Source organism: Hippoglossus stenolepis, chromosome 12 (genome assembly GCF_022539355.2).
Source record: "Hippoglossus stenolepis isolate QCI-W04-F060 chromosome 12, HSTE1.2, whole genome shotgun sequence".
NCBI lineage: Eukaryota > Metazoa > Chordata > Actinopteri > Pleuronectiformes > Pleuronectidae > Hippoglossus > Hippoglossus stenolepis.
Genome location: NC_061494.1, coordinates 15,870,493 through 15,893,358, shown reverse-complemented (window position 1 = coordinate 15,893,358; position 22,866 = coordinate 15,870,493). Strand labels below are relative to the sequence as shown.

General features: G+C 42.3%; 2 protein-coding genes across 3 annotated transcripts in view; both read left to right on the top strand.

Moving 5' to 3' along the window:
• LOC118119306 (cGMP-dependent protein kinase 1) overlaps nucleotides 1-18,589 on the top strand; it is a 79,014-nt gene extending 60,425 nt beyond the window's left edge. For both annotated transcript variants that reach the window (XM_035173144.2, XM_035173142.2), the window contains exons 8-18: nucleotides 5,477-5,542; nucleotides 7,765-7,839; nucleotides 12,182-12,278; nucleotides 12,374-12,513; nucleotides 12,934-13,023; nucleotides 13,839-13,980; nucleotides 14,613-14,776; nucleotides 15,040-15,162; nucleotides 15,259-15,321; nucleotides 15,429-15,495; nucleotides 15,933-18,589. In XM_035173144.2, the coding sequence (XP_035029035.1) occupies nucleotides 5,477-5,542; nucleotides 7,765-7,839; nucleotides 12,182-12,278; nucleotides 12,374-12,513; nucleotides 12,934-13,023; nucleotides 13,839-13,980; nucleotides 14,613-14,776; nucleotides 15,040-15,162; nucleotides 15,259-15,321; nucleotides 15,429-15,495; nucleotides 15,933-16,031 (1,126 nt within the window). In that variant the 3' untranslated portion in view covers nucleotides 16,032-18,589. The remainder of the gene's footprint in view (nucleotides 1-5,476; nucleotides 5,543-7,764; nucleotides 7,840-12,181; nucleotides 12,279-12,373; nucleotides 12,514-12,933; nucleotides 13,024-13,838; nucleotides 13,981-14,612; nucleotides 14,777-15,039; nucleotides 15,163-15,258; nucleotides 15,322-15,428; nucleotides 15,496-15,932) is intronic.
• A 1,897-nt stretch (nucleotides 18,590-20,486) lies between these two features.
• Nucleotides 20,487-22,314, top strand: LOC118119189 (dickkopf-related protein 1). The gene is made up of 4 exons (XM_035172917.1): nucleotides 20,487-20,857; nucleotides 20,993-21,134; nucleotides 21,325-21,459; nucleotides 21,590-22,314. The coding sequence occupies exons 1-4, from the start codon at nucleotides 20,642-20,644 to the stop codon at nucleotides 21,853-21,855; spliced, it is 759 nt and encodes a 252-aa protein (XP_035028808.1). The 5' UTR covers nucleotides 20,487-20,641; the 3' UTR covers nucleotides 21,856-22,314.
• Nucleotides 22,315-22,866: the final 552 nt, after the last annotated feature.

Below are 22,866 nucleotides of genomic sequence, written 5' to 3'. Positions count from 1 at the left end.
GAGCGAGAAAAGCCCGCTCAGCTACACCTTTGATGGTCAACGTGGCCCGCAAATTTGAAATCATTGAGATGCAGGCCATCTTCGGGCCGGGCTTTTGATCATAGTGCTTTCCTGCAGGGGCCGTCTTTCTAATTAGAAGTTAACTGTGTGTGTCCTTGTTCATGAAACTCAATAGCCCCCTACTCAAAGGCTACTCTGTCCATCTGAAGGCGCTTTGATCTGAGAGAGCGACATATTTACAGATCACAGTCTGTCCTGCTGCCAGACATAATGGTTTGTTCGAGTTTGATACCGATACCAGCATCAGATATGCCTCAATGACGGCTGGGGCATTGGCAAGTACGCAAATCTACGTACCCATCTGATACCAAGTTTATTGTCACCGTAATAAAACTGCAAATATTTTTCAAATCACTTCTTCTTCACTAAAACAGTACTTCCTCTGGAAACTGCTGCTTACAGAGAGGCGGAGAATTGATTTCCGGTAGCATTAGCCAGAGCTAGCTAAAATGTCAGCAATCGTTCAAAAGTAAAACTGCGAAACAAGTACCATATGCAAGACTTTAGTTTTGAGGGGTGGCATCACTGTTGTTTGCTGTGTCTTCTTAGATTGTGTTATTTTTCATTTATGACTGTCAAACGAAAAGACATAAGAAGTTTTATCGCATTCACTTTCTGTATGTATTTGTTTTTCAAAAGGTTTAACCTGAGCCAAGTCGTACATCACTGTGTCTCATCCCTGTGGATAGTCAGTGTTCCAAGAGACGATGCTTTAAGTTTAAGGCTGTTGTTTGGATATAAGTCAACAATATATGTCATTGTCCCTTTGTCATGGTGAAGTCTGTTGAAGCGTACATCCATCAATAGCACAGACAAAGTGAGCCGTAACCTCCACCCTTGAGTGTAGTGTGTGCGTGTGCATGTGATATATAGTCGAGGGAGTTGAGAGATTGTTAAGAAAGTAGGATGTCACTGACAGAAGTGTGATTGGTGTCAGTGGCAGACCAACTTCATGGCAACAACAACCCTCTTGATAAATTACTGCGAGGGCTGTGTTTGTGTGGGCGAGTTGCCACAGGTCCCTTTTCTTACCTCTGTGTGACAGGGTTTACAGCTCTGGAAAGTTAACACAACAGCACCGGTTTCTCCTGTTTCAACCGTGACTTTTTATGATATTACAACACGGCTGTAAGGGACACATTAAAAAGGTTTTTAGCCATAGCTCTGCTGATGCCCACCACTTTGGTCCAGAATGAAACTATATTTTATCAATTATTGGATGGATTGCCTTATAATTGAATACACACACTGCAGGTGATGTACTATAATGATTTTGTTGACACAATACGAGTTTCAGGTCTGTTGTTTTGAGTGGATTATCTCAACGACTGTAAGACAAAATTCCAAGAAATTTGTTACAAACAGTCATGCACCCTGGGATGACTAATAAACTCCTTTAATTTTTCTTCAGGCACCATCACTGGATAATATATTTTTTTCCTGTACTTAAAAAATGACATTTGCTGCACGTTGTACTTCATGATCATTAGCGAACATTCCTGCAGCACTAAACACTAAACTTGATAAATGGAATATATCCAACCATTCATCGTCTATATCGCTTGTAATTTTTGGGTCCAGGGCAAAGCTAGAGCCGATCCCAGCTGACATTGGGCGAGAGGCAGGAAAAGGTCACCAGCGTATCGCAGTACAGAGTCAAACATCCATTCATGCTCACAATTTCCAAATTACAATCACCCCAATCTGCATGACTTTAGACTGTGGGAGGAAACCAGAGAGAAACCCAACACATGCACTCCACACAGGAAGAACTGTTGTACCGTGGGGAGACGGTGCTAACCACCAGTGCTGCCCATGAAAAATATTACACCTGTTTAACATCAGCAGTTATAGTAATGTTGTATGTGTGAGTATTAACATTTAGCTCAGCCTCAGCAGGTGTGTGTTTTACATGTTCCTACCGGTTTCCTCTGTATATTTTTACATTCCTCTAAAAGCTTACCATAGGTTTTTATACTGTTGAACTTACAGAGAGAGAAGAGCTTCTCCTCTCACAACCTGTTGAGGCAGATGGCCGCCCACCCTGAGTCTACTTGTGCCAGTGGTTTTCTTCCCGCTAAAAGGGTTAGAGTTCCTTCAAATACATTCCTGTTAAATTCTATACATGAGGAGCACAGATTTACAGTTTGTGCTTTCATGCGCTTGTGGTAAACTCAGACACCTGAGCCTTTAGAACAACCTTTTCACATTATCCTTTTCACACCCTCCATGTTCTGAAAGCGTCGCTTTTGAGTTAAATATTGTTCAGGACCTAACACTTCAATCTTGAATGTTTGAGCTTGAAAAGAAGGCAAATGAATGCACCAATAAGCGAGTGCTTTTAAAGCAATCTTAGCTTTCATAAGAAGCCAGTGGCTGCCTGGAAGAGAAATACATTAATTCATGTAGAAATGGAATGTGGTCGTACTCTGCAGTTGTGTAGAGATCGCACAATTTGTAGTTAATGGGGAAAAGCTGCACAAACACTGGCGCTGCCACTTACTTACGTACTTTAATACCAAAGCACAAATCAATGCGTACTTCACAGCCACCTCTTGTTCTCGCCCTCATCCTGACCCCCGACTTGGCTTCCCACATAGCTACTGCCCCATACAAGCCAATGCGTTATTTTCATAAAGCCCTTCCTGGTACACCAGATCACTGTCTAATTACCAGGTTCATTTCGACCATCTACTGGAAATCAACACCACAGGCTTACTCCTGTGTAACTCCAAAGGACATTCCAGACACCGCATGCAGCTGCTGTTAGTGCCTGAGTGTGTGTGTATGTGCGTACGTGGGCTGGTTTTCCAATTCATTTCTTCTTACGCCACAATTAACAAGTGCAGAGCCATCTTTGGCTCACTGGATGACTTGGGCTCAGCGGCGTGCAAGTGAATCACACTGACAGATACTGTATAGCGATTGTGTTTCAAACAGAACACCGCTAGTTTCAGCTCAATTGCCCGCTAAGTTGTTTTCCTCAGCAACGCAGAGCAGCAGGGGACAGGTGTAACGAGCTGCTCTCTAATAGGAAACCCTTGAGGTCTCTTAAGGATGATTCATGCTTACGTAATCACTATTTCAGTATGGCCCGAAGTGTTGTGTTGTTTTGTTGTGTCACCATGGTTAGTAAGTGTCATAAACACTGTCGACTTCCTTTATGAGACAAATCAAGTCATGTAACAGATTGCGGGTGTCACTGAAGGCGTAGCTCGTAATCACACATGAGAAAACTGATGTGTGTCTGTGTGTTTGCCATGTGTTAAAACACCATGTTAAAATGTGATTAAAAGTTATTTAAAGTTGTTTAAATCCTCGACCTTGAAACTATCGAATAATAACTACTCAAAATTTCAATCATTTATGCTGAGACTGGACACATAATGACATTAATTGACAATAAGCCAGTGCAAGTTAGAGAGGAAGGTAAATATGAAGAATCGAGGGGCGATAGCTTTTGAAAAGTGACTCACAGCTGGCAGATTGTCACTGGTAAATTCACAGCTGGCACATTATAAGTGTTTGTGGCTCAACAGCCCTCAACAGTGCAAGATGGCTCCCTGCTCAGCTTCTGAATATAGGAATAATCTTCAGTTTAAACCGTTTATGTTATGAGCAGCTCTTATGCTTTGCTTTATGATTTACACCTATTAAAACATCTAAAATAAGAAGAAACATATGAAATGTCTCTCTTCTCCTGTCCTATATCCTCTCATCTCATCTCATCTCATCTCATCTCATCTCTTCTCTTCTCTTCTCTTCTCTTCTCTTCTCTTCTCTTCTCTTCTCTTCTCTTCTCTTCTCTTCTCCTCTCATCTCCTCTCATCTCATCACATCTCATCACATCTCCTTCCCTCTCCTTTCCTCTCATCACATCTCCTCTCCTCTCCTTCCCTCTCATTTCCTCTCATCTCATCTCCTCTCCTCTCGACCCTCCTCTTCTCTCTCAGTAATTTGCTCTGAATTAAATCACTCGTGCAAACCTGTGGCTCAAGTCGAGTTACACAATGCAACAGACTTGTGTGACGAACCATTGAGAACTCATGAGTGCCACTCATATCAAGACTCTTGTTCCCCAAACTAATTATAACACATTCAATAGTAACGGCTATGGTGTAGCACATTGTGTTCGTCCACACAGGGACGTTTGTTGTTCTTTCACCCATTAACCCAGTTATTAATAATACTGTAACTTTGTTTATGTAAATGGTTTTGAATGCTGCTGTGGGCCAACAGGAGAACAGGTGGAGCGGCGCTTGCCAGAGTATTGTGTTAAGAGCATTGATGCAAGTCATACGAGCTTTTCCTGAGGTAAATTAAACACTGTGTTACACTATCCAGAGGACTCCAATAGTGATCTGTTAAAATATCCTGTGCCCCTGACAAACGCTGCCCCCCTTGCTTCTGCTCGCTTCTCCCCTGTCGTCCTCACCTTCCAAAATGTGTTGTCCCCACCACCAGCTGTGGCCTTTACTCGCAGGGGTCAGCAGAGAGAGAGAGTGTGTGTGTGTGTGTGTGTGTGTGTGTGTGTGTGTGTGTGTGTGTGTGTGTGTGTGTGGATGAGGAGGGGGGTCGCACATGTGTGTATTTGGAAGAGGGAAGGCAGAGGGAGTCGACATAGCATGAGGAGGATTTGTCACCTCAGCTCATTGAAATAGGTTGCCACACACATGAGTTCAGATCAGACACAGCCTGTGATTGTTAGTTAGCACAGTTAGCTGTTAGCACTCCAGCTGAATGGAAATCCTTTCAGCATCCAGAGCAAAGCCGAGTTTTCACTTTTGATTTGCTACCCAGCGAGATAGTGAATTCACCCGGAGAATGATCCTTTTTTTGTCCTCGCTTTTAAGAAGATGGGGCGTGAAATAATCTACTTATAGGGCATCCTCTGAAGAGTCTCCGCTCTTTTTTGTTATATTTTATTCCCTGTTAGAGAGAATAACTCTGCACTTGAATTGGAGATTTATACTGAAGTACCACAGACGTGTCTTTTTGTTGGAGGGCTGCCCTGGGCAGTGTGCTGGTTCAGAGTTAGAGCTTACCGCCGTGGGACTCTGAGCGCAGAACATTTTTCACAGTAAAGGATGAAGACGTGGGATACAGACTCGGAGGATTCCTGTGATTGGGGCGACTCCTCCTCCGAAGAAGCATCATCTTCAGGAGAAGATGATCTCGATGTCAAATATGATAAAGAGTAATGCCAATCATGCAGTGATGTGTGTTGCCTGTCAGCGAGATGTTTTCATTCTGTGCCAGTGCTATTTATTTAGTAAATTGAGCTTAACAAGACATGATTGATGGTTTTTTATTAGTGTTTAATTTTGCCTGCTGCCAGTTTAATAACTCTGATAAAGAAGTCACAATGAATGAGGAGGTGAGTTAATGATAATTGTGTGTGATCTTTTCTCAACAGGGAGGACATCAGGACGGCCAATGTCATTTCAGCAGAGGCAGTCACCTGTCTAGTCATCGATAGAGAGTGAGTATCAATAAAGTTCATCCTCACAAAAGGACAAAAGCTCAATGAATAAAAAATGAACGTCTGCCATGAGCAGCGGTGCAAAACAAGCCCACCAATTCTGCTTTGCTCAAAATTGTCAGAGAAGGAATATTTCTTGGAACCAGTCTACACCTCAGTGGGTGAACATGGCACACAGTTAGTATACTAAGTTTGAATTACATTCAAATGAAAAGCAGTCTGGTATGACCAGCAGTATGTTTGCTAACATAAATAAAATTAAGATATTGCTTTTATCTGAGTCAGTTTGTTGACCAAATAATAATAACTTGATTTATATAGCACCTTTCAGCCGTTACAAAGTGCTTTCCAAAAAGGAAACAACATACCAAAGACAAGAAACAAATTACTTCAATGTCATTTTAAATCAAAAACAGCAAATTATATAGTTTGAAATCTAAAATCAAAGACAGCAGATAACAATGGAGGTAATTGCTCATTTAAGGAGCAATGTGCAGATTGAAATGTTACCAGACACAAACAGATACATTTATCACACTTGCTTTGTTAAGTGACGTGAAGGAGACTTGTCCAAAATCAATTTTAGGAAAGAGTTTAGATTCAGGCCAGATTTGAGCAGGAATGACTAATGCTAAAAATATTTTTCCATTGATGTTTGTGAGGAGATTATAAAAAGGGCATAAACCACATTTTTCAGCCTTGCGATGCCCTTTACGCTACCTCTGCACAAACATGTGCTGTTTTCTGCTTGTGGCAAAAACATGACTTTTCAACTATTTCATTATGACATGTCTTTTGTTTGTCCAAAGAAGTTTTGGACAGTTCAGGTCACACTCTCCAAGGATTAAATGTCTTTTTAGCATCTCTGTCTCTAGCATGAAGTCGTGATGCTAAAATATAGAAACAGACGGGCTGGGCGTTGGTAGGAGGTATCAGCTTACCCAGGGCCTCCCTCTGGCCTCAGGGAACACAGCAAGCACAAATGGGCCATCCTCAGAATTAGCAGAGGGGATAGTGAGTGAGTCATCCAGCACAGGTGATTACCAGTGCCATCCATTGTGCCTCTCATGGCAGCGAGAAGCTAATGCTGTCACAGCCCACAAAACTAGTTCATTATGTGCGTCTCCCACCCAGCAAGGCTGGTCGTGGTGCGGATGCCAAACCTTTTTTGTTAATTTTATGAATGCCAATGCTTGTGTGTGATGCCGTAAAAAGGAAACAATACAGCTCAAGAAGTGGCATAAGTCTAATTGTGGTAGTTCTGCTGGAGGAGATAGAGACAGCAGGGAAGAGACGGGGTATTAAAAAACAAGCGGCTGGGAGTCTGTAAGCGGCTGAACATTTAAAAGAAAACCCCGCTCGCAAACAGCCCGAACTCCCAGGCATTACGGTCTTAACAGGAGGAAACACCAGATGTATCTTGTGGTTGACAGCTTGATGCATGAAAACCCTCAGTTTGTTGTTACTCCAGGAGCCTTTTGCATAGGCAGCCATACTTGAGAGAGAAATGAGCTAAAGCGCAGTTGTGATTTTCCGTGTCGCACATCTCCCCATGAGTGCAACTGCTTCAGCAAGTTAGCATATTATGTAACTTGTTATTCTGCAGAGAACAGCACAGCACGATCTTTCTTCAACTTCCATATCCACTGTAGTCACATTAATGACAATTACCACAGTAGATTGATTTATTATCAGTCATTTTACTGACATAAATTTGAAAGACCTAAAAATAATAGTGTTGGACCATTTCTTTACTTAGCGCTAAAATAATAGAAAATATTACCAATGATTCTTTGACAGTGACTCACACTGTGTCTTTTCTGTTCTATAATTCATTTATTAAAAATGTTAATGTGCAGCCATTACATTTGTCTCCAAATGTCCCACAGTCCCTGACTGCTAACCCTGTTTTACACCTCTGGGTAGCTCAGTCCTTCTCGCCTGTTCTCAGTGATTTTCAGAGGCTCGTCTCTAAAAGCAGACTGATGAATATTTAATAGTAACTGGCAGTGGGTTTTATGACAGTCTGGCCATATATTGCACCAGCTTCGATCTCCTGCAGTTTACAAACGGCTTTATTACCTCTAACCATAAGCCCTTGGTTCATTGCGTGTACTTTAGATCAGATCAGAGCTGGATGGATTGCAGATTTGTGAACTAAATGGTTTTCAAACAGTTTTTGTTATTGTGTGCCTTTTCAACCTTTGCCGTCTTTGTTGCAGTTCATTCAAGCACCTGATTGGAGGTTTGGAGGACGTGTCCAGTAAAGGTCTCGAGGATGCTGACGCCAAAGCCAAGTAAGACAATTAGAATTGTTGTGCCTGAATTAATGAATATACCAGCTATGCAAATGTGTGTCATTGCTTTGTGCTTGAAGCGTCATTTCTTGTTTTCTTTATTTGTTGTTTTAAGCATTTACTTTTACACTACTTAATTTTCACTTTCAAAAAAACCTTTCATCGTATTTCTGATGACCCGACAGCTGCAGAGTTTTTTAGCCCTTAATGCACTGCGCCTTTAGGTCTGTTACATAACAAGACAATACCCGGGTGGGAGGCCAGAAAGTAGAGTCTCTGACCTCTGCCTCTATTTCTGGAGGAATTAACATGTACTCTATTTATCGTCGCTATGGAAACAAGAGCAGAGCAGCATAGGAAGCACAGGACACCTTGGCATTGAGGTGGGCATCTCCAGGATTCAGACGGCCACGTGGTGGCACGAGCTGAGACCTTGCTCGCTCTGTGCCGCGTTACGATGAGGAGACACAAGAATCCGGTAATGACAGATTAGAGGGGGCGAGAGAGTAGGAGCCGCTTAACACTGCAGACAGGGAGAGAGAGGGATGTAGATGGATGGGAGGAGTGAAGAGAGCCGGGGAGAGAACAAGACGGGTGACAAAGCAGACAAGACTTCTGTCCAGTGCTTTGGATTTCAAGCTGACTGCTCGGAGTGTCAGTCATCTTTACAAGTCAGTGGCATTTAGTCAGCGAGGAGCAGAACATTACACAAGTTACTGTGTTGGACACGGAGGCCCAGTGGCTTGCCCCTGGCATTTAGCCCTGGCCAGGTGCCCCCCCTACAGCTCAGCAGCACAGACGAGTGCTCCTCCAGCAGATGTGTTTGATTGCGAGAGCTGCAGCGAGTATTCACGACCCCGTTCCTTCCCACGTTGGCCTATAGGGACACTAGTTTAAGATTGATTTTATGCAAATGAACAGCATATAATGCTTTTGCATGACTATAATTTATAACCTTGCCATCAGGCCTGGTCTCTACGGAACTTTCCCTTAAAATAGAGCCACTCTCTCCCACTGCTGTCTGAAATCTGTCACATGAGAGCTGTTTTCATTATGATTAAACTGGCTTTTCCCCGATGTGTGTGTGTATTTGTGTGTGTTTGCTGGCCCTCCCTACCCAGCAGAGCACATTTTCTTTGTGAGGGAAATCCTGAGTCAGGGTCCCACGGTGATGGAAACTATCTCTAATTGGTCACGGCGGATAAACAGCTGCACAGTAACTATACAGCTGCTCCCTTTGAGTTGGACAGGTCTGTTCTTCAAACACTACCCTTGTGCGATGAGCGATGAGCATACTTTGATCGAGCCGCCACTTCCTTCTGCAGGAGGAGCTACACACTGCACAAAGTAGAGCAAATACATACATCTCTATTGTAAGGATTCACTTCTATTTCTAACCACATAAAACAGCGTCTATCTGGTCTATTAGTTACTGCTCCGACCTGGAAATGCAACGTCCCTGGTTTGAATCCAGTCGATTTACTTCTTCTCCACTCATGTCCTGTCATCTCTACTATTGACTCTTATAAACGTGTCAGATGCTTTGAAAATAATCTTAAAAACCTCTGTTTTCTGGGGTAATTTAAACTATCCTCTCATCGGCCAAAAGCTGCTTTCTGGTTTCCGTGGTCTTTATTATCTCTGCGAAGGAGCTTATGTTTTCATTGCTGTTTGTCTGACCCTCAGCAGGATTCCACAAAAACATCCAAAGCAATTTTCTCGAAACTTGGTGGAAGGTTGGGATATGGCCAAAGGATGAACCTAATAACTTTAGGAGTGGATTCCATTCTTTTCATTTTTATTCACTTTTCTTTAATATTGCAAGTTTTTTAGCATTTTTGCGAATTTCTAAAGAAATAATGCAGATATGTTACTGAGAAATGAAATCATGTATATTTAAGGGACTGATATCTATGAGCGTGTGCAATTTGGTGCAGCTTGATTGAATTTAAGGGAACTGCTGGGCCTTGGTGGAGGTATGAGCTCTTCTGAGGGCCATTCTAGTTTTTGTAATTACATTTTTTTCCCATTCAAACTACCATCAAAAAGCCAAGAAAATGTATGAAACTTGCAAATGCTTCATATTGAGTATAAATACGTTTAAAAATTTCCTCTTTCTGCTAAACTTTGGCCCACCGAGCAAGAAAACACCTCATGATTGAAGATTGATGAAAAAAATGTGAGCCTTTATGACTCAGTTCTCCGTCTCTTGAGGTGTGGGAGTTCAATAGGCAAGAATTACTGGTAAATAAACGTGGCATTTAGAGAGCCTCGGCGTTAAGGTCAGAGATTATTTCTTCTCCTGTCTCCTGTCCCTCGAGTCAGACTAGACCAAGAAGAACCGGAGCAAAGGAAATGAGGATAATAGCACTCACACAGACACACAAACACACACACACTCTTGCATACACACTCACACACACTAAGACACATGGGGATTGCATCATTTCATATGATCTCATCCGTTTACTGATACAGATTATGACCCACTGGGGTACTACTTGACCCACAGAGGAGCACTTTGTGTTGCAGTACTAGTAATGGATTTGCCACGTAACAGTTATAAGTTAACATGTTATTTCCAGCTCCTGGCTTCAAGGAGCAGGTAGTATATAAAATAACCGGGGTTACAGCGTTTGATGCAGCTCGGCTCTGTGGTAGTTTTCGTTCAAGGTCATGGTTATGACGTCTATTTCAGGTGGATGTATGGCTCCAATCCCACTGGGTCTGCTCACTAGTGTCAGATTCCTGTTTCCAATATCTAGTGTTTCATCCACGGATACAGACAAGTGCTGCTTTCTGGAAAAAAAGGAATCGGAGTGTTTGAGTTGGAGCTGCTGTAAAAATTGCCTCCAAGTATTGACGTTGAGAGCTCACTGTATGCGTATTTGGTTAAGACACAGTGTGATCGAAAGGGTTCAGCTTTTAGCATGAAATCAGAACGGTTTCCATTATAATAATACAATATTTTCCTTTTGTGGTTGGGCTCTGAATGGCACGGAATTGTTCTTCGTCAGCTTACCTTGAAATGCGTACTGGAGCGATGCTGCCATCTGCTGTCCAAATACCAGGATTACTATTAAACTCCTTTTAAGACCTTCATAATGTAAAACGATCCACTGATCCCTTTATATCATGACAGACCTCCTTCATTAACAGGACCCTAACACATGTCCACACCTCGTAGATTTTGCCTGTGTGTGCTCTTACAAATCCCTGCACCTGCAGGTGTCGGTCACCTTGACCTTAATGATAATCCTGTCCCACACCCAGTGGTTCACGTCCTCTCAGTTACTTCTCTCCGCCCTTTTCTTAAGCAGAGTACATTTTGTGAATTACAGTGAGCGTATTCTGGGCTGACATCCAGATAATGGAGGAACAGAAAAGAAGAAAGGATCACTTGAGAATCTCACATGATAGTAGTAGTGCCTATATTCACACACAAATAAACAGTGGCTGTCCTGGCAACCTTGTGTTTCTGAGAAACACGGCGCGCAGTAACCTGCCAACACGTGCCACCCTTAATGCCCACTGGCATGCAGCTCAGGGAAAAGGTTTTACTGTTCCGGCTTAAATTGTAGCTGATGTATCTGGTGGATTTTATGGAGTGAAAGTCCCTTTCCAGGTCTCAAATGAAGGAAAGGAAGTCATCGAATTCAAATCTGGCTCAAAGGATGAGTCATTGTTTAATGTAGTTTGTGTAAACAGACTTAATCTTTGCCGCTCTGTGAGGGAAAAATGCTCTCTAATTTAAACAAAGATGTGTTTTCGATAAATCTCTGTTACTGGCGAACAGCTGTACTGGTTTTGTGAGAGAGAAGAAAAGGCCCGACATCGAAACAACAGTCTGCTGCTGAGTGACCCAGAAGGGCCCATGCAGGCACAGATCTGTCCTAAACCCACTGATCCAGAGACTGAGTCCATGAAACTCTGTCTGGATCAAACAATAACTAGAGAAGACATGAGGCATCTGGGGATGGACGTGGCCTCCGCTGCCAGCGTGTGCAGGTCAGCGGTGGCATATTGGGGTGTTCGGTGCCCGAGCTGAGGTGTGCCAGCTGAGTAATGAGCAGTCTTTGTCGCCGCTGTTCTTTCCAGTGAAGAACGGGGACAGTTAGTCCGTCAATTAGTCAGTCAAAGCCGTTTGCTAGAGGATTAAACTTAAGCGCATCCTGTTCAAGTGTTCGTATCTTATTCACTCCAAATCCCCAATAACATCCTTGATAGATTACTGTGAATTGATTTGCAAACAAAATGTGCTCAGTGGAGAGGTTGTAGTTGAAAGTGGATTATCTCGTCTTTCATCCTTCATCTCATCTCTAATCTGTTCCCGGCTCCTCAGGTATGAAGCAGAAAACGCCTTTTTCTTCAACCTCAACCTGGCTGACTTCAATATCATCGACACTCTGGGGGTTGGTGGCTTTGGACGTGTTGAGCTGGTAGGAGGCGGTGTTTATTGCCTAACACGCTGCTCAGGATACTGTGCAGGATAACCTCTGTATTTGAATTTCTTCCTTTTCCCTTTCACTCGCAGGTTCAGCTCAAGAGCGACGAGAACAAAACCTTCGCCATGAAGATCCTGAAGAAGCGGCACATTGTCGATACGAGACAGCAGGAGCACATTCGCTCAGAGAAGCTCATCATGCAGGAGGCCCACTCTGACTTCATTGTTCGGTACAACCTCACTGAAATGCAACAGAAATAATCTACAGTCTATACTACACACGTCACATAAGGATCCCTGCTTTATTACCTCGGAGCCAGAAGGATGTGAGCTTCGTTACCGAGGTTTTCTCTGTGGAGTTTGTATTTTTTCTGTCACACTAATAAATATTCACTCCACATGTAAGTCAGGTATATTGGAAACAATTTGCTTTCTACCTTAAATGCAGAGTGAATGTGAGTAGGAGTGCTTGTCTGCATACCTGTGATTCTGGTGACCCACAGTATGCAAAGTGTTTTGCTTTCTTGCATACTGCAGAAATCCCCCAGCGTACAAAGCTTGCATAAAGTCCCCTCATTGATTAGCTGCACTTCTTCCTATTCTTTCTTCCGATGGCTGTTTGAAGATAACGTCCGCTCTTGTGTTTTCAGACTCTATAGAACCTTCAAGGACAGCAAGTACCTCTACATGTTGATGGAAGCTTGTTTAGGAGGAGAGCTATGGACCATTCTTCGAGACAGGTGAGCGCTGTCACACCGGGTCAGATAGAATTAAACTGTGTCATATCTCTGTGTCCGAACTGTGTTGTTCTACAACGTTCTGAGCTATGCAATTGAAGACAATTGAGTCTAACTCATCCCCAAGTTCTTTCCCCTTTGCGGTTTCCAATTTATCTAAATAGACATTTCACATTTTCCTCAACATGAATTGCATTTTATCTAAACATGACTTATGGAGCAGCGGTATATTTATGACATGAGTTTTATTATTTTTCCGAAAACCATTTCAGACTTGGATTGAAAACATTTATTGCCGTGCACAATATGAGTGATGATAAGTGATGTGATACAAATGAGAGTCCATTTAGCACTTAGACCCCTTGAGACGTCTTCATGGTTGTAAGGAGTTGAGGCTGAATGTTGAGGATCTGAATGAGGTGATGAGTGAACTCAGCTGAACTCACTGGATGTGGAGACTGGAGGCGACTGGGGGAGGAGGAGGAGGAGGGCCGCAGCAAATCACTGAAATGAAAGCTGACAGCGACAGAGAGGAGAACAGACCTAAAGAAGCAGCAACGACACATCTGCTTGGAGCAGTGCAAACACCCAACAGCCAGCTGATCAGAAGAGGAGGGGAGAGTGAGAGAGAATTGTGAATGGATGAACATAGAGAAAGTCTTCCTGATGAACTTACACCAAACTTACGTTGTTCTGACAAATGAGGAGACTGAACTATCTTCTGTTCGGTCTCAGAAACCACATCACTGTTGAATACAGACAGTTCGTCTCTGTAACTTTACTTTGTTCACAGCTCTATTGTCCTGCTGTGTTTGCAGGGGTTCATTTGAGGATTCGACCACCAGGTTTTACACGGCTTGTGTGGTGGAGGCCTTCGCTTACCTGCATTCCAAAGGAATCATCTACAGGGACCTCAAACCAGAGAACCTTATATTGGACCACAGGGGATATGCCAAACTGGTAAGAGATACATATGAGACCAGAGTCCCACAAGGACCCTTACCCGCAAAGCTCCGACCCCTTACCCGCAATCATCTCAAAGCCAAATAAAGGCCCAGCCCAGACTAGTTAGCAAATTACATGAGACCCGATCCGTCGCCTTTGGTTAAACATTCTAGGCTTTCACAATAAAACACATCCCTTGTGGCGGACAGGATTTAGACGTTAAAAGTTCTGCGGCATCATTTTAATTCCTGATTTCTCAAGAAAAATAACTACTTATGTTCTCACCCGCTGCCCCCCCCAGTGTTTTACTCATACCCATTCATTTACCCTTTACACAACTTTTTTGCATGTTACCCAACCCAGTAAAGGACCCAAAAGAAAATCTGTGTTTTCTCAGTTTATATGTGTAAATCTCATCCTTTTTTGGTGCTACGTTGAAGGATGAGATTTGAAATGTTTGCAATAAATTTAAATATAATTGAAGTATAAAGAACACGCTGTATATATTACCTGCTATCCATCCAAAGCGTTAAGTGAAATGGTGTAACATTTAAACAAGTACACTATTTCCAACTTCTCCTTTATTTTACATGTGACCAAGTTGATTTGTAATGTTTGTATTGATTCACTTTCTTTCTTTTCTTCAGGTGGACTTTGGTTTTGCCAAGAAGATCGGGTTTGGGAAGAAGACGTGGACGTTCTGCGGGACGCCAGAATATGTAGCACCAGAAATTATCCTGAACAAGGGCCACGACATCTCAGCTGACTACTGGTCCCTAGGAATCCTCATGTTTGAGCTCTTAACTGGCAGGTACACACAAGCCCGGGCACGTCCATGAAAACTCATTCATTATGTCATCCTCGGCATTGGCATGAATTCTGCAAGTTGCCATGTACAGCAAAGGAAACATCAATAAATGAGAAACTGTATTTGGAAACTTTGGAGAATTTCTTGAAAACAAGTGACGAATTCTAACGTAACACATCAGTACACAAGTAAACAGTTTAATGGCTTTAATTAAAGTCGCGTTAGGAGAAAATGATCCATACAATATGTTTACCTCTTTCATCTAGCCCTCCATTCTCTGGCCCTGATCCCATGAAAACATACAACATCATCCTGAGAGGCATTGACATGATCGAATTTCCAAAGAAAATTACCAAAAATGCTGCCAACCTAATCAAAAAGCTATGCAGGTGAGTGTTGGTGCCTCTGGCAGTTAAAGACAGAGTCATTATTTTTAAATGGTCTTATTTGCTGAATCATTGTGGTTTTCTTTTTTTTTATTACAGGGATAATCCTTCTGAAAGACTGGGAAACTTGAAAAACGGTGTCAAAGACATCCAAAAGCACAAGTAAGCACGCTCATAAATTCATATAATCCTCTGAGTAATTTATTTTTACAACTCTGCATGAAACATAATTATTAACATAATATGAATTTTTTTTTTTTTACTTTTAGATGGTTTGAGGGCTTTAACTGGGAAGGCTTGAAGAAGGGGACATTGACTCCTCCTATTATCCCTAATGTAAGTGTGGACTGTGTTGGCTGCTTTGTATGTGCAAATGCAATTGTCCGAGTCAGTTTTTTCCTGCCAGATCCCCAGTAACAACTGTGGTAAAAGTACGAGTGAGCCAATGTGAGAATACCTCAGGATTATGTGTAGAGGTGGGCACATTGATGACGTCAATTTTACGGACTTCATGTCTGAAAACTGCTGTAGTTGCTCGTCTGTGTTGAATCCTTCAGAAAATCATTAGGGCCAGTTATATGACACTTTCCATTTAGAGAATAAAGTAAAAAAAGTCGAGAATAATTTTTAAAATTGAATTTGAAAATATCAAACTACTATTTATCAGCACATATGACTGCCTATACAAAATTACTTTTCTAGATTAGTTGGTGAAGCTGAAATTCTTTGTCTTTTTTTGTCTAATGTGGATGAATTTTCTGTCTTTCCACCAGGTCACATCAGCAGTCGACACAAGTAACTTTGACAACTTCCCGGAGGACAACGAGGACCCGCCTCCTGATGACAACTCGGGCTGGGATGTTGATTTTTGAAGTCCTCCTCTCCCCCTTAAAACCAAAAGGAACTTGTCTTTTGTTGGCTCCGAGGCCATCCTGAGGACATGGCTGTGTTGTAAAAAAAAAAAACTGCATTCAAATGAAAGAGAGGATATGAAAAAGAAGATGGACAGATGGATGGCAAACCTTCTGGGTCACCGATATGCCTTTATTTCACTGTGGCTCTGGATCAAGCATTTATAATGGGACTGCTGTAGCACTTCTCAAGTGTTGTCTTACGCTCGGCTCCGAAGGCAAACGGCGAAGAAAGTGCAGGGATACACACAATACGACAGAGGCTGATGATGGAGCCAGAGTTTCCTATGTAACGTGGAAAGGTGTTTAATGGGTGAATGAATGTTTGATAGTTTGTCTAAGTTCCAGGATGAATAAGAGACTGAAAAGTGTAATGATGGACGGCTGAACAAGAGAGGAGGCTGATGATTGAATTTTCTTTCTCTGTGTTCTATCCTCCGCAGTATTTGGTGAAATATGTGGTGGACTTTGGGAGGTTATAACATGTTACTGTAGTCGTTCCCTGGTTTTTGACACGCGGCCGCTCGCTACAGGTTCAAATCCTCTTCAGAGATCCACGGTTTGCAAGTAAACCCGGCATCAAGTGCTCAAGACTATTCTGAATGTCGCTGATTCTCTTCTATTCAAATCCTCATAGGACACAGTATGTACGGTACATAGTATTTGAATTTACAAGTCACACAAATCAGATACTTAGTACCCTTTATATAGAATAAACATACCCTGAAAAGCACAAACACTGTGCAGTGAGTGGAACCAGACGTGACTCTTCAAGTGCCCTGCTCCAATTCTAATGAATCACACACCGACACACTTGAAATGTCAATTAGTATTTCCACGAAACAATCTGTCATTATGCACTTAAGACCATTAACTGAGAAAATCACCAGTTAGAGCTTAGTTCAAGCGTCAGTAGATGAAGTCACACTCACTTTTTTTCTTTAATATGCTTTTAATCACATATATAAAGCTTCTCTACCAACGTACTTCTTATTTCGTTTTTTTTTTTTTTTTATCACCCGAATGCCTCTTCCCATCCAACCAAACGGGACGTGGTCTGTTTGCTCCTGTATAGTTCTGATATAACTGTGAACATGGTTTCAATGTCTTTGGTGCTGTTAATGATGAATTATAATAAGCAATTGGTGACGCGACAGTACTGGTTATTGTTTTCTGTATAGTGATTTTCCTTTGTGCTTGGTTTCTTTGTAAACGTACTTGACTTCCTTCTTTAGAAAATCTGAGACTTGTGTCGATTTGTAAACTTGAGTGAAGAATTTGTTTGGTATCACTTGACGCCATGTTGCATTGTGCTAAGTGGTGTTTTTCAAGGTTTTTTAAACAGGTTTAAACCATCCTCTTCTTTGAAGGCAACATTGACCACATTCACATCATCTTACCGCGACCTTAACTTAACTTAAAAACATGTCATAGAGATTATACAACGTCTCCTGGAGGCAGACAGCAAAACAAAAGGAGATTATATTTTCTGAAACTCACACCTTTGACCACTATCCCACCACGATCTCTCACCCAGCTCATCACCTCTCACGCCCCAATCAGAAGTAATGTAAGTGCCTTAAATCAATGGCATATAAAAACGATCATGACGAAACCTTTTCGATGCTGCATGAACACATATACACCTCAAAAACCTTGTGTCCTCTTAGATGGCTGCTTCTCATCCTTTGTTATACCTAATAAATACATCAATCACCTTGGAAAGAGAATTTCTAGTCATTTGAAGGCGAGATAAATTGTGTATGAGATAAATTTCCTGCTTTGCCGAGACAAGTTCTCTCACAGGAACATTTATAAACAGTGAAAAAGAAAAAAAAATCATCATACCCAACAGAGCTGCAATGACATGCTTTTCTCTACATATCTAATCATGTGATATACTGTATATGAAGTCCAACCACAGCAGGTCTGATATGAAGTGAAGCGTAAATCCCAGCTCAGAGGGACCATCCGTCATCTGATTCAGTCCACAAACCTCCACCAAATCTGAGCATTTAGAGATGGCAGGAATGATTTGCAGTTTTGAATGTTTCAGGAATGTGAAAATGATATTCTTGTTTACCACTGTTGACAATCTTTGACTGTACGATAGCACTGATCATAATGCATCATCATCATCTAGATTCTCCTTTTATGGTTTGGTTCGAAGAAAGTGGAACAGCACAACTCATGTTTCATCCCAAGAAACTAAACTCACACTCCTACTGACATTTAAGATTGCATATATCAATGAAAACTATTGATGGCTACAAATGAGAAGGAATCTTAATACTGTAGGTACAAGTATTTTATTGTATTAAGGGCAGGTTATGTCATCACAAAGCCTTATGTATGTCATCACTTTATAAACCACTGATTCAGAGTCTTATATTGACCGCCTTCTTGCAATGTTACCTGATATTTGCCTTGTGTTATGTTGTTTATCCTGCTGTAAATTGATTTTGCAGAGTGCCACGTGTAAGATTTTTAAAATTATAGAGTAAAAACAATACTTTTGAGTGGTGTTCGTCTCTTAGTTATTTGATGCCAGTGAGATTGTTTTTGTCGTATGTGCCACAAGAGGGAGCTGCAGGTATGAAACAGACCTGGCTGCAGCCTGACGTGAACTGGCGGAGGTTGCCTGGCGTCTAATGATCAGTCCTCCCGAGTTTATGTCATCCACTTTGCGGTAAGTGCGGATGATTCAGCTTCTCTGGTGTTTTTCGCACAACAAATCTGTTTGGGGCAGAGGGAAATGGCTTCAGCCGTAACAACAGGGTGACACTTCTGCGAGATCAAAGGAGATCAGTGTGCATCAAAGGGGCTCACCTTACCACCACTGACATTAGTAAAGTGCAGATAAAAGCGCTACTTCAAAAGATATACAGCAATTCAAAAGTGCCACAGTGTGTTTGTCAGGTGTCTACCACGCATCTCATTCTCAAACACACACTCAAACACGCGCACACACTCAAACACGGGCCACGGATGACCAGCAGATGACGTCCAAGTGCCAAAATATCTTCTGAGAGAAACTCAAGGGGCTCGTTTCCATCAGGTACATCAGCACCTGGGAGCTTTATCACACATCCTGCAACTGTGGATAAATAAACGTGTAAAGCCTCTCTGAAGTTTTCTTTGATGTTTTTTTTTGTGTCTCTAATCCATTCCCAGAAATAAAAACGTATATTTGCCACAAAATGCTGTTTCATTTGTTTTCATAATTTGAAGGCTTGAAGAAGAGGCTCAAAGACCAATCTTGACACAAAACAACTGTTTAGTGGAAGAGATATGAAAAAGCTTAGCTGGCAAATTTGGGTGAAACACACGCTGTGGCCATTTCTTGCAGGGGGTGATCCCACAGGGTCAGGGCGCGGGACAGATCAGAGTCCCCTTTAATCTCAACGTGCCAGTCGAGCCTGAAAGGCCTCGCCACGGAAGTCCATTAATTCGGTAAACTTTTCACACCCCTTAATGGTCCGCATATCCTTCACATTGATGTCCGTAACTGGTGTAATCAAGCACACTCTGGAGGATAATTGCCCCCCTCCGCAATCACAGGGATCAAATGAAGTAGTTAATCGACGCAAGTGACTTCAATCACCGTCTTCACAGCCAAAGGGCAGTTAGGCTACTTGAATGTCAAAGAAACTTGGAATAACCAAACAGCCTTTATAGAGAGAGAGAGGGAGGGAGGGAGGTGTGGCGGAGTTTATGAAGAAAGAGACGCACGAAATAGCACATTGTGAGGAACACTGAGGTTTTAATACACTTATAAAGATATTTCACATTTACAATGTTTTGTAACAGTTGTTCTTTTAGAATCATCAATTATATGAAAGTCATTAAACTATTCGTAACAGTTGGCAATAATTGGAAAAACAGAATATTACTTTGATTAAAATGAATAGTGACAGTTTCGTTTGGCCTCATAAACTTTTTTCTGTGAAAACAATATAATTTAAAACTTCTCATAATAAATTAGGCTTATTATCAAAGTGATGACTGTCACATTTTTTATTCCACAAACGTTCTTGTTGAAATAAAGCAGAAAATGACACATAACTACATTTCCACACAATGACAGATATTTGAAGAAAAAATAATAATCATAAAAAGGAAGCATGAGTCATTTATTTACTTTTTTAAAAAAAATCAATAATGTGATTTTATTCTAAGCAGGTTGAGCAAGTCCTCGCTGTGGATGTGCTTCTTCTCTCCAGTCTGCGTCACTATAGGTGATGGGCTCTCAGACAGACTCTGCAGGTCATTAACATTGCACAAACATCGTGAAACGCGGTCCTGTATAGAATAGAAGGCCATTTCCGTACAGTGGAATTCCACCCTCCGCCTTTGTTGTGCAGAGCGAGGGGCGGGAAGACAAACAGGTCCACATGTATAAAGAGATCATCCCAGTCCTGAGCGACAGGAGACTTCCAAGCATCGTGTTCGCAGCGCTTTGGAAAACTTTGGGATTCAGGACTCAGGTTCGCTCTGGACTTTGTCACTCGGTCTTTTTCCTTTCAGGGATTTTTGTTTCTCGAGTGTTTGCAGCTTTTAAGAGGAGAACCATGTATTCACCGTCTGCGCACCGCTTCTTGGCTGTGTATCTCACGCTGTTTGGATACCTTGGGGACGTTTACGCCGGGACAGTCCTGATGAACTCCAACGCCATCAAGAACTTACCCGGAGCTTCGGGGGGCAAAAGCGTCAACACTGTCAGCCCGAGTCCGCGCACCTCACCCCCCGGAGGCATGGCACACAAATTGCCCGTGGACACCTTGCAGGTAATGAACTTTCCCGTGCGTAAAAGTCAACTAATCTGTGCGCCACTGCAAATGCTGCGTACGTGCACGTTCTAGAGGCAGGCACAACATCTAAACACTTAAATGACACGCTTATCTGATCTTATATTATTGCAGCCGGGTGTTTGCACTGACGATGAAGACTGCGGAGGTGATGAATTCTGCAATGACGCCCGAGGCGCCTGTCTGCCCTGCCGTAAGAGCCGGAAGCGTTGCGCACGAGACTCCATGTGTTGTGCAGGAACCCGCTGCAGCAATGGTGAGCAGAGGCATCCCATCTGAAATAAAAACTAAGAAGTAGATGTTGATCTCAGGATAGTTTTCTTGTTGCCATACTAGTTTGCATGTATTTAATATTCATGTAATAATAATAACATAAGTGGAGGGCTCAATATTCACTGTGTAGATATATATATAGACTAAATCTTTTTTTCATTTGCCCTTTTAAGGTGTATGCCAGGCAAATGATATAGAAGGCACAAATGCATCCATCATCACTGACGGGCACAAACACAACAACACCATGGAGCATCAAGCCAAGAAGCCTCCCACTACCCACGTCCATCAGCCTCATGCTGTGAAAGGTGAGTGTCCTTATAGGAATCCTCTGTTTTTATTACATTCAAGAAACAACACAAGATGGTTTCAGTGAAGTCTGTTTCATGTGGCATGTTTTCTAATGTGTTGTTTTCTCTCTTCTCTCCCTGACTCCAGGCCAGGAGGGGGACAATTGTCTGAGATCTGCAGACTGCTCAGAGGGTCTGTGCTGTGCCAGACACTTCTGGTCTCGCATCTGCAAGCCCGTGCTGACGGAGGGCCAGGTGTGCACGCGCCACCGCAGGAAAGGCACCCATGGCCTGGAGCTGTTCCAGCGCTGCGACTGTGGCGACGGCTTGTTGTGCCGACAGGAGAAAGGGGAGCGGGACCTGAGTGTCAGCAGGACTGCAGCACGGAACCTACACACCTGTCAGAGACGCTGACACAAACGTGTGGACACACACTCTTTCTCTCACACAGACACACACACACTCCTAGAAAACCTTGGGTCAAACACTCTTCAGCCTTGCATACATCAGAGATGCTGACACACACATTAACTCTATCTAACACACACGCACGCACGCACACACACACAGTGACACCCAACACCTAAGACATTCTTTCCTGCCAAAGTTGCTAACTCAAGTCCAGCACCCGGAAGGATAGACATGATTCCTTGAAAAGTGATACACCCAGTGGGATGCAACAGTGCAAGATGGACTGATCCAATTCCCCATCAACAGACGAGGAGTCGGAAGTTAGGAAGTGACATTTCAGAAGTCTTTGGAGTATCGATTCATGTCGTTGGTGATGGCAGAGCTGTTTTTTGTTTCTCTTTTTATGGAACTTCGAACCTCAGTTATTGCAGTAAATTACTGTATTGTAAATATTATCCTGAAGGTGGCACTTAATTGAGCTATTGGAATCTGTCAACACCAGTATTATAAAGACATGGTGCTGCATGCTGCATTGTAAATGTGTTATATATATTGTTTTATAAGAAAATGTTATATATAGAAAATTTGAATATATTTGTTTTTATTAAACATCATGTGATAACCGTACTCCTTCTTTCCTCCCCTCATTTTTGGCAGCAGTGTTTTACTGCTCGACAAAAGAAATGTCTACTGGGAAAATTGTTTTAGCAAACTTGCAACAGTTGAGACCATTTAGCCCAAATATTCAGTTTAGATTATTTGAACGATCACTCATTGGTGTTTAAAAGCTCAAGTCCTTGGTCGAGGCTGAGTTGAGGGTTTAAATGTTTGGCTCCGATACGCTTCTCAAAGTCATTACACGCAATTGTTGAAATATGTGAAGACACACAGTCACAGAAAACACACTGACAACAAACCTACTACTTTAATGGGTGATTAGTGGAGCCTCAACAGGCCACATCCTGCTAGGGAAGCAGAGGATGGTCCTTAGGGGCGATGTCATCCGACGAACAT

What these genes read in the sequence shown, in the direction of transcription:
- LOC118119189 (XM_035172917.1), top strand. Translation starts at nt 20,642, where the DNA reads ATGTATTCACCGTCTGCGCACCGCTTCTTGGCTGTGTATCTCACGCTG. An exon ending in AGGAACCCGCTGCAGCAATG is followed by an intron (nt 21,135 to 21,324) that starts GTGAGCAGAGGC and finishes TGCCCTTTTAAG; the next exon opens with GTGTATGCCAGGCAAATGAT. An exon ending in TCAGCCTCATGCTGTGAAAG is followed by an intron (nt 21,460 to 21,589) that starts GTGAGTGTCCTT and finishes CCCTGACTCCAG; the next exon opens with GCCAGGAGGGGGACAATTGT.